We start from the raw sequence: 11,959 nt of genomic DNA, 5'->3' as shown, positions 1-11,959 counted from the left end.
ATAGAATGAGTAAACATGTTGATGGTCACAATAGTGAGCGGTGGGATAACAGTGAACTTAGGTTTACAATATAAATCCAATTGCAGTTGCTAGTGAAAATTACACTAAAATGTTGCAATGACAAAATATTGCACTAAATAAAAAATTCAAATGTTACAAAAAATGTACAATATTGATGTTGTAATACTGGTAGCACTAATAGAAAAATTTGATGTTATATTTTACATTTCGAACTTTCCCCCCCCCCCAAAAAAAAATAAAAAAAAATTAGTATTTATTTCAAAGGGTTATGACACATCATTTGGATATTTTTATGTCTGGGCAACATTTGGGATTAAACGGGTTAACACATCTTTAACTCTGTAATGTATTATTAGCTAATTAATTAAAAAATGCACGTTTCAGACAAACAAACATTATTTTAATGAATACATGTCAAATAGCCTAATTATTTAAAAACAAATTATGCATTTATTGTTAATTGTAAAAATGCACTTTCCTAAGTAAGTCAAAAATGAATGAACTAAATAGAAATCGAGTTAATCTTTTATATTAATTTATAAATAACCTTTCTAAATAGCACTTCATACCATGCACGAGACATTAATCATAAACATTGATTTTTTTTAGTGTTGATATCGTCTGTCAAATGATGGAAACATCAAATCAAATTAGGTGAGATCATCGTAGCAAACGATTAAACGTTAATACACGGAGCTCTTCCCGTGATAATCTATCGCGCTGGAGCTCCGCCGGTGGTTGGACACCGTTCCTGCCCATAACGGCTCCGCCCAAGTTCGGTTGCCCAGCAGCGAATCTCCGAATCATACTACGGTAACGGCTGACCTTATGAATATTAATTACGTAACGGTGACGTTCGGCCAGTAAACCTGACTGGTTTCCTATTGAAAATACCTGCCTCATGAATATTAATGAACCTAGAACTTAACGTCAAGATGACCTATTTAATAATTTATTAGCTCTGCCGGTACCACAGTAGGATTCGTAATGTCGCTCCGCGGCAGCGTAATGGATGCTCAGTTGAACGCGGGGATCAAGAGTCGGTCGCATCGTAGGACTGGAAGCGGAGCTTGTGGGATTTATGAGATTCGTTGCTAAATAGTTTCTCAGACTAAAGGCGTGACAACATCCGCGCGCAGAGACCGACGCATCGCATCACATCGGTGAAACAAAGCGTTTGTTTCGCAGAGAGCACGAGAGGAATCAAAATGTCAGATGCAGCTAACGGTATCGGAGCTTACGGACGCCAATAGAGCATTGTTATTGTTTTTATGCTGACCGGCTTTCTGTTAACGGCGGACGCGGCGTTTAGGTTCATGCGTTTGATTTGAAATTTCGCAAAGAGCGAGTAAGTTGCGCGTGGACTTGGATGGATAGCAGGTGCATGATCGCATCACCTATGAACCGCAAGAGCAATGCGATTCTTATTCACGGTGCATATTAGTGTGTTAAGAAGATCTGAGGATAAATCAGAATTTATTTGATTGCATTGCTTTTTTTTTTTCTCCATTGCAATGCGATAAAGTACCAGTCGCGTGATGTTCAAATTTACTGTTGCATACTGAATCAATGCAGCCACTCGAATGCATATTTAATTCATTAAATCGTAAGTGTTTTATGTTTATTTAGATTTTTTTTTGCACATTACTAGGCTACTGTTTGATTCTAGATATGCTGTAAAAATCAACTCGCTATAATTGCTGCCTTAAATTTGGAATTAAATTCAGTGTTGCCAGTCATTCATAACCTGCAGTGATAAGTTCATTGCACTTTTTTGACCACTTCAAAGCGAATTTCTCAAAGAAGATGTGTAGAAATCTAAGTTAAATGAATGAAAACAAATTTACAATGCATGATATGTATATGTTATTGTATGATGTGGTTTCATGCTAAATATTGCATTTGTTAATTGAGTGGTTTTATTGCTAACATGGCTGTTTAAAATAGCAACAAATCTAAAAAAGCATCCCAGAAAGGAGCAGCTTCACAATTGAGGTTCTACAGTTAGATTGTGTTGTTTATTGTTAATTAAAAGCGAAACCGCAATGTTAAAAAGTTAGATTGGTCATTTGAGTGAAAGCTTTAAATCCAGAGGATGATCCTGTCTGGAGTGGCTGGACTGCTGTCAGAGCGGCTTTCACAAGATTAACAGCCCGCTGCTCTTTTCTTTGCCTGCAATCAAACCGTTTACGGGACTATTCTCCATCTCTACCTGTTTTTAAAACTTGTTTGTGCTAAATGTGACTTAAATGAAGTCCATTTGAAGTCACAAACAGTGACATGGCTTGTAAATCATGCATGCTCCTTCTATAGAGTTAGAACAGTAAGAAACCCATTGAGGAAATGGCATTGTCTTTAAAGCGAGAAGCAGCTGACTTTTTTCTGCTGCTGTAATGTGACATTGCGACATCGTTTTGTGAAACGTGCCAAACCGAGAAGCAGCTGACAAATTGTAAATATGACTTTGTGACATAAGGAGTCTTAACTTTTAGCAAAACAAGACAGATTCTGCTGCTGCCTGGAGAAATATGATATTGTGAAGGTACAAATTTAAGCGCGGCGAACTGAGAAGCAGCTGACACTTTCATTCTGCTGCTGTTGCGAAGATGAGATTGTGATACCGGGAGTTTAGTTGCGGCAAACCGAACCTGGTGCTTGCTGCAAATATGCCATTGTGACATCAGGACTCGTTCTCTGAAGCGCCAGACTGAAGAGCGGCTGACACTCTCTTTTTTGCTGCTGCTGCTGCTGATGATGCTGCAGCTGCGAAAATGCTGCGATTCCCTGTGAAGAAAATACGAAAGCAGTTCAAACTTCTGCTGCTGCTGGTGCTGCTCACTTTTGCCGTGTGGTTTACGTACCTGCACATCAACCAGGGCAAATCCATCAAACTTCACTTCAACTATGGAAAAAGTAAGCTGCGTTTGGTTTTTATATTTTAGATGATATGAAAATAATAATTTAGGATGTGAAAGGAGTTTTTTTTTTTTTTCCTGGTGTAATTTTTGAGCGTTGAGGAGAAATGAAGCTGAGGTTCAGAATGAAAGCAAGATGAATGGGAACTGCTGAATTATCAATTGCATTATTAACTTTAATTAACTAGGGCACCGGCGCTGATACTGAGTTTCAACATCAGCGTCCGGCACATTTTAATAGTTGGCAGATGCAAATTGACATTTTAGGAGTGTAACATTAGTATTATCAGCTTTTTGAATGCATTAGTATTGAATCATTTTGCACAGAAAGCTGAAATATTGCAATTTGAATTAAATTAAGTTGATATTATATTGGTTTCTTTAGAAGGTGCTAAAATTATGCAAATATGGACAACATAAGCAGACATGTTCAGATGAGCAGTATTAGAGCTTAGTCTGCTATGATGAATCTTGAGAGAAACTAGATTCTCGGCTTATGATTAAGCAGAAGTGTGTTTGCAGAAGCCATGTGCTTGTGAGAATCTTCTTTACCTCTGCAAAACACACACACACATACACACTCATGAACTCACACATTGCTCATTGTGATATTATATTGGCAGCTGTGTGGCAAGAACTTGAATTTATTTTTGTAACAAAGTGGGCAGTGAACAATTGAAAAAAAACAACAAAAAACTTTTGACTGGTATTAAAGAACATCATTTGTTTTAATGAAATGTGCATCATCAATCCCCCCCCACACACACACACAGGTGTTTTACTAAATTTACTAAAATGTACCTTTAATAAAATGACATCAGCTTCAAGTCTGTATATTAAGAGTAAAAGTGCAGTAACGTTTACTGTTGTTTGCTGAATTTTCACAGCTGCAATTCAATTATTTTAATAGAAATCCACGTGATTGTGAATTTTGCATGAGTGTGAAAGATTTCCTTGTGCTGAAAGTGTTGTTTTCACCAAAGCTTCCAAATTTACCAACATTTAATATTGAAAAAATGGCATCAGCTTCAGCTCTGCATATTAAAAGTAAAGGTGCAGTCACATTTACTGCTGTTCACTGAATTTTCACAGACACAATATTGTCATTTAATAGGAATCCAAATGATTGTGAATTTTGTGCAACAGGCCGAAAGATTTCCCCACTCGGATTTTGCATTGTGTTCTGTTGGTCATGTGAATTTGCCGCTTTGACCAACAGAAAGCTGCTTGGTTTGAAAGTCTTCAAATTTTCACCAAAGCTTCCAAATTTACCAAAATATTAGATTAAAAAAATGACATCCTCTTCAGATCTGCGTATTAACAATAAAGTCACGGTACGTTTACCATTGTTAACTGAAAGAATGTCTGTATATTAAGAATGACGATGTAGTCACGTTTACCATTGTTTTAGATTAGAAATCCTGGACTCTTTTTGCATGTTTGTGAAAGATTTTCCCACAGATTTTGCATCGGGTTCTGTTGGTCTTGTAAATTTGCCGTGTTGACCAACTGAAAGCTGTTTGGTTTGAAAGTCTTCGAGTTTTCACCAAAGCTTCCAAATATACCAACATTTTTACATAAAAATGACATCAGCTTATGAATAAAGGTACACTACATTTACCATTGTTCACTGAATTTGCAGCAGCCAAAATTCAGAAATTTCAATAGGAATCCATGCGATTGGAAATGTAATCTGAGGCAATTTCATATGGTGGTGGATGAGGAGATACCCTCTCACATTAGCTATGTTTCCATCCACCTATTTTTATGCGCATTTTGGATTATTGCATAAAAAAACGCTGGATGGAAATGCTAAGATGCGCATAAATTCTAATTCGTTCTGAAATGCCTGAGGAAAGTCTGTCATCAAAGTATTTCTGTATAATTACTGTCTTACACGACTGCGTTCCCAAACAACAGCATCCACCTCCGAAAGCAATGATCGCATTTATTGTGTTATGTCTGCTCGCTCTGAAGCGCAAGTACTTTATTACATTTGAAAATTATTATATTCAGTGGCTTCTCCTAGTTTTCTTAGAGATATTTAGTGCCAGTTTATCAGGAAGTGACGATTTTGTTCTCTTTGACTCGTTGGATGGAAACGGTGCTTTATTAGTAAATGTTTTATGCGATATTCCAGTTTTGCGTTAAATTCGCATCTTTGGATGGAAACATAGCTATTGTAAAGCGCTTTGAGTGTCTAGAAAAACGCTATATGAATGCAACAAATTATTATTATTATAAAACATTTCCCCATGCAGATTTCGCATAAATTCTGTTGGTCTTGTAAATTTGCCGTGTTGACCAACTGAAAGCTGCTTGATTTGAAAGCGTTCAAGTTTTCACCAAAGCTTCCAAATGTACCAAAATTTTACATAAAAAAAATAACATCAGCTACAGGTCTATATATTAAAGAATAGGCCTAAACAGATGGTACATTTACCATTGTTCACTGTATTTGCTGCAGCCAAAATTCAGTAATTCAATTGGAATCCATGTGATTGTGGTAATTTCGCTTGAGGGTGAAACATTTCCCAAAGCAGATTTTGCTCAAGTTTCAGTTGCTCACATGAATTTGGTGTGTTGACCAACAGATAGCTTCTTGGTTTGACTTCTGTGTGAGTTGTGCTTTATACATTGCTACACTATTGACAATATACAATAGGCTTTTTCAGTGAAATTTGAGTAATTTGACAGCACCTTAAAGCTTATATTAAAAGCACTAGTCTGCTAACACCGTGCGCTAGACCTCTAGAGCCCATCTGACAACTTTTTTGTGTCCGACACTCTAGAAGAGGATCTCCTTTCTCATTAACAGCTGCTAAAAGCTCTGTGTGGTTTGGCATCTCTCCCTTGCTGCCCCAAACTGACCTCAATCGTAACCCAGGAACTTCAGCCTCTGTCTAGCCGCTCCAGTCTTTGAGTGGGCCACCAAATCACTCCTCTTGCGAAAGAGAAGAGCACTGGAATCACTCAAGTGCGAAAAGGCAGTGCAAATCCTGCATTAGCACAAAGAAGAAGATGTCTGGAAAATAACGTGGCACCGCACCAAGCCATCTACGGCGAAATTAAAAAGTCTGTGGGGCTCGCCGAGTGACGTTACTGACATTTTAATAAGAGTTGTTGGCTGTGCGTGTTTGCACAAATAGGCTGATTTATTTTCGCCCGAGGACTCACAGTGGTCACCTTATTCCCAGTTACAGGCTCCGTAGGGCTGGGTCAAGATGTAGCCGTGCACCAGCTGTGATAGGTTGCTGTGAACAAGGGTCTTTTTAAGCAACCAAGTGTGAAGGAATGTGTTGAAGTAGCAGGCGGGTCATTCCTGTTATGCAGTACCTTTTGAACTCTGCAAGTTTTTAAAAATGAATGTGCTTGGGTTGTAATTTGTAGAGGTATTGCTATGAAAGCATATATTATACTTGCAAATATATGCTCTGGTCAAGCTCAGGCACTTAAACGTCATTAATTATAACCTATTTGCATGATGGCAAGGAAATTAACAGAATGGAAATTAAAAGCTAAAGTTAGCCATTGCTCAGTGTGGGATTTTGAGTTGGCTTGCATGAGGTCAGGAGGTTAATTACGATATATTTTTAAGCATCTTTTATAACACAAATTTCTGTTGTTGCATCTAACATTATGTATTTTTTTAAATTAAGCTAAATTATATTTTCTAATTTCATTTTTTTTTTTTTATTAATGCTCAAACAGCGATTACAAAAACAACATTTCTAAGGGATTATATACAAATAAAAACCAACAATAGATCAGTTCTACATAATAAACACTCACACACCCACACATCAAATTGAGAATAGTTAGAAAACAAAAGAATGGCATAAAGATGGGATAAAAGCCAAAAGAATCTAAAAGTTGTACAAAAAACATAACCTTAACATAAATTGCAAATGAATTTACAGTGACACAGATACTATAATTGAATTCATACAATAATATAGACATTGGTACATTAGGAAAGCATCTAAATGCATGCATTTTCTTTAAATATTTCTCTAAAATATTTAAGGAATCTTAGGGTTTTTTAATTCTTCATAAGGTAAAGAGACTTCAGAAGTTTAATTAAGTAATAAAAAGTGAATAACTATTTAAAATTTTTACTTATGAAAAAAAAACAATCTATCAATAAATAAATGTAGTATAATATTGGCAGAATCAAATATATAAGACTATTTTCTTATTTCTGTGCTGCTGTTTTCCCGCCAAAAATGGTCACTTCCTGGGTGATGATGTCATTAAAGAAACTGTGTTTAACTTAAAGGGATATTACAAAAGACAAAACGTTTTCAAAGTGAAATTGAGGATAAAGAAACAACATTTGATGACCAATTCAAACAATATTTCTGAGAAAACATGGTTTAAATGTTTGGTTTTAAATATTTCAATCAGAGGAAGAAAAAAAAATGAAGAAACCAGTAGGCTATTTCACAATAAATTGCATTTTTAGAAGCCCTGTGACACATGGGCAACCCCCTGAAACTAAAATAATAAATTTATTTATTTAAATTTACTCCTGTTTTAAATTAATGGGTGTAATTTTTGCTTAACTAAAGATACCAGAACACACCCCAATCTGCCATTGGTCGAAAAAAAACCCAATAACAACAACTTGCCATTGGTTGATTCAGTGTTGCTGAGTCAGGCTGGTCAGGAATCTCAAACAAACAGAGCAATGTTTTGATAGCACCATAGTGTTAATGCTGTTTAGGGAAATCAGCCTACCTAATGGCTTACTTAAAGCTGTCTTAGTATGTATATTAAAGTGTTTTAACATAAAACATACTGTAGCTTTAATGGTAATAAAAATAAAACATTTAGAGTTTAGGAACATGAAGAACTGAATAGTGGAAATGGCCAAAGTACAGTGTTTGTTAATACAAAGGAAGTCTTTTTAAAATGAGTGTTTTGCTTTAGGTTGCTATGTTTAGAAATCCAAGGGAACTGATCCCGGTTTGGCATCGGTGTTCAACCTCTAACCGGGACCCCTGTGAATGCTGAATGAAAGGGTGTGAGAAATACACACAAGTGAACTGAGGAGGAGTGGGTTGAGATTGGCAGGTTGGTTACAGGCACAGAAAGGGCTTTTGGGAAAGGTCATATGATACGGCTGTGTGTGTGTGAATGGAAAGCAGCCATTTCCCACCATAATCTGGCCGTACTAAAGCGTGACGGCTGTTAAGGTCATAAAATCAGAGTTAATTACGTTGATGTATAATTGAAGTGTCATTTTACATTCACTGAAAAGGTACCCTAAAGGTCTTTTGTTACTATGAAAACATGTCTTACATGCAGCACTTTGTAATGCTTAACAGGAAAATCTACAGTAACATTATATTAAGGAATGACTGTTTTAAGGCAGTGAATATATTATAAGTTACACGCCTATTTTTATTATGGTTAATGACATTAATGGATTCAAACTGCATTCCTGCACAGATTCACAGTATGGTTTTGCTGTAATTTCCTTTATATTACCGTTTCTTTTGTTAACAGGGAAATTGAGCATGAATTACTTCACCTGTGGGATGCCTGTTTGCCTTTGTTAATCAATGACGCAGAAACTACTAATTCATTTTTCTTTCTTTAAATCTTGGTTACAAGTGCGATGAAAGTGTATAGTGAGTTACCTGGACTTTTATGTGCTATGATGAATGTTAGAAATTCAGCTTCAGCTTAGAATGGACACCATGTACAGTATGAGATGTAAGACGTCTTGCTGCTGTCATCATGTAGGTGTGCTTTGTTTTATTAATCTACATTTGAAGAACTTGCAACAAACTTTACTTTTTTGACAGTGAAGTATCATAATACCAATTTTTAAACAGCAGTAAAAACTATGGAAGCTTGTTTCTGCCGCAGAATAAATAATCATTTCATTTTTACATGATATGTATACATGAACAATTTTGAGTTTAAATTCCATAACTCACACTTTATTGCTTGCGAAAAAAATTAATGATTGCAAATTGCAATTTTTGAGAAAAAAACCCCCACACACAAATCTTAGTTAACAATTCCATTTTTCTTGTTTGTGCTACCGAATATGTAATTCTAACTTATTTTTATCTTTCAGTTCTGCCTTTTTTCTTGCAGTTGCGAGTTTATATCTTGCAATTTGTGTTTTTCCTCGCAGTTGCGAAAAAAATTCAGAATTGAAATTAAAAAGTCGCAATTACTTTTTTTTTTAATTCTGTGGCAGAAACGGCTTTCATAAATATTCTGTTGAACATGCTTGTTTATTTGAAAAGTTAACTATTAATTTTAACAAATGAATATTTAGAACAAAATGTAACAAAAATGGTTGTGGAGTATTTTTTCTAATAAATTATACCTGTATAACTTGAAGCAGTTTAAGTTAATATTTCAGTCAGTATAAAATAATGAACAAAGAAGCTGAGTTTTTGAACAAAAAATGACTCCGTTTTCAGAAATCTAGCAGATGCTAGGTTACTTAATGTAATTGATTAAAATTTTTGACAATTTAACATTTTTGATTACTTTTCAAAATATCTAATTAATGTTTTCAACTCAGACAGGTTGTAGCCTAAAACTTTCAGCGGCAATGTGAATTGATGTAATTGGTAGATGTGGTGCGCTGCAAATTCAAACGAGAACCAATCGAAAGCATTAGAATGGCATTAGAATGACATTGCTTTACTAAATGACCTTTAAATGGCAGGAGGCATTGTGCACAAAAAAAAACCCAGCTAAGAAACAAATTAATATTAGTCAACATATTCTAGCTTTTTGCAGAAAATATTTAGATGTAACCCCTTTTGTAACCATTAACATTTTCATAAGTAACTGTAATTTAATGGCACATTTTTTTTTCTCAGTAACAACACTAGTATTACTATTGAAAATAGTATGACTATTTTATGACTAGTATGACTATTGAAAATTAGGGATGCACCGAAATAAAAATTCTTGGCCGAAACCGAACAAAATGAAACACTTTCGACAAGGTCGAATACCGAACACGGTTTTACATTTTTTTCCCCCATGTATTTTGCCATTTTTTTCACCATTGCATAAATGAAGTAGCCAAAATGTGCTTTTTACTGTTTTGTCCTGCTTTTCAAATAAAAAATAAATTACAAAACAACAACTTAAAAATATTTACTTACCACTGAACATTTTTTTTTACATTCTAGCAGACGTTATACCAACAAAACACAATTTAAGAAGTTAGTAAAATAATATTTTTTGGCCATTTTTGAGACCCTCTTCTTGAATCAGGCATGCATTTTTTACTGTACAAATAAATGCAGCCTTGCTGGACAGAAGAGAATTCTTTTAATACATTAGAACATGGCTATTCAATTGGCGGCCCGCGGGCCACATCCGGCCCGCCATTCAACTTCATTCGGCCCGAGGGGAGAGTACGTGCAGGTCGCACATTATATCTTGAATTTTGTTTTTTAATTAGTTTGTCCACAAGGTGACAACACTTGCCTGGGCCGTTGTTTCACAACCGCAAAAGAAAAGGATGAGAGACGCAACAACAACAATCGCAAATTAACATCAATGAATGGCAGCGCTGACAAGCGCTTGTGTAAGGGGGTTATGACTAGAGCCCGACCGATATGGGTTTTTCGGGGCCGATACCGATATTAGGGAGATATATCGGCCGATATTCTTTGTGTATATTATAGTACAGTACCAGTCAAAAGTTTGGACACTTTCCCATTTTAGGGTCCAAACATTTAACTGGTACTATATATAGAATACAGTGTATACATAAACAGAATATATATACATAAACAAATTTTTTGCAATCACTCAAATGTGGTGATCAAACACTTATAATGACGTGACTGTGACGAGTGGGGGCGGGGCCGAGAGCCGTGGGAACGGATCGAGGCCGATGTATCGGCCGATAATATCGGCAAAACGATATATCGGTCGGGCTCTAGTTATCACATGATTGTTGTCCGTCATAACTTCTGTCGAGAAATAGCGCAGACACTGGACGAGGAAGATTATCGAATGGAGTCTGAAAGGCTGCGCGTTCGGCTGTAGCTGAGCCGCTTCAGACAGTGCGCCAGTAGCGCTTCAACGGACAAAAACAGAATTATGTCAAAATGCTGGGTTTTGTTATGTGAAGATTGTTTTAAGTTCACTTAAATTAAAAGTTAAAAATTTTATTTTTCAGAACCTAAAATAATGGCTTTCAATTATACTGCAACGTTGAATTGCTATAATTAATAGCTAAAATTGAGGGGAAAATGCATTTAATAGAGACATCAGTAGCAGTATTGCAGTTATCAAAAATACTGGCCATTGTTAATAATAGGCTACTTAGTAAAAAGATGCCATTAAACACATATTTAAAATATATCATCTTTATATTGTTTCTATATTAATTTGGAGGTTCAATGTGAAATTATGACAATATAAATATATTAATATGCAGTTAATTACAATTGATTATAGAAAAATGTGTGAATAATTCGTTTTTTTTATTTTTTATAATCGATTCACAGACAGCACTAATGTTAACCTTTTATAGATATTGGTGTTGATAATATTATATATTTTACTGCTGAATATGCATTTAAATTTAATTTCTAATTTTATAGGCCCCTCAGAAAGAGATCGGGACAGCCACCCACCCCCTTGGCCCCCTTCAAAATTTCAGTTCAATAATCCGGCCCTCAAATAAAACTAATTGAATAGCCCTGCTCTAGAGTGTGTCCTCGACTGTGTGTGGGTCCATGCACATGCTGAATCAGGTCAAAAGTGTTTAAAACAGTTATAATTCATTTTGTAGTTTTGATTTCTGCATTATCTATGTGAATATTAAAATCCCCTGCAATAGCAAAAACAGAGGAAATCATTGATAACATTTCTATGAACTCTTCAACAAAGGCTGGAGAGTATTTTGGAGGCCTGTAAATAATGATAAACAGAATGCGTGGAGCACCTTTCAACACAATCCCTAGATATTCAAAAGACAAGTACTGACCAAATGATACTTGCTTGCATTGATAGACATCTTTAAA

The 11,959-nt window shown here is 35.5% G+C and overlaps 1 protein-coding gene across 1 annotated transcript in view; it reads left to right on the top strand.

The window, feature by feature from the left end:
• Nucleotides 1–1,752: 1,752 nt before the first annotated feature.
• Nucleotides 1,753–11,959, top strand: part of LOC107707535 (N-acetyl-beta-glucosaminyl-glycoprotein 4-beta-N-acetylgalactosaminyltransferase 1-like) — a 129,976-nt gene continuing 119,769 nt past the window's right edge. The window contains exon 1 of the mRNA XM_016511594.1: nt 1,753–2,934. Within this exon, the coding sequence (XP_016367080.1) occupies nt 2,793–2,934 (142 nt within the window). The 5' untranslated portion in view covers nt 1,753–2,792. The remainder of the gene's footprint in view (nt 2,935–11,959) is intronic.

The sequence above is a fragment of the Sinocyclocheilus rhinocerous genome, unplaced genomic scaffold (genome assembly GCF_001515625.1).
Source record: "Sinocyclocheilus rhinocerous isolate Xijiao unplaced genomic scaffold, SAMN03320098_v1.1 scaffold1376, whole genome shotgun sequence".
Classification (NCBI taxonomy): Eukaryota; Metazoa; Chordata; class Actinopteri; order Cypriniformes; family Cyprinidae; genus Sinocyclocheilus; species Sinocyclocheilus rhinocerous.
The sequence above is the reverse complement of the archived record's forward strand: the minus strand, read 5'-3'. Positions and strand labels throughout refer to the sequence as shown.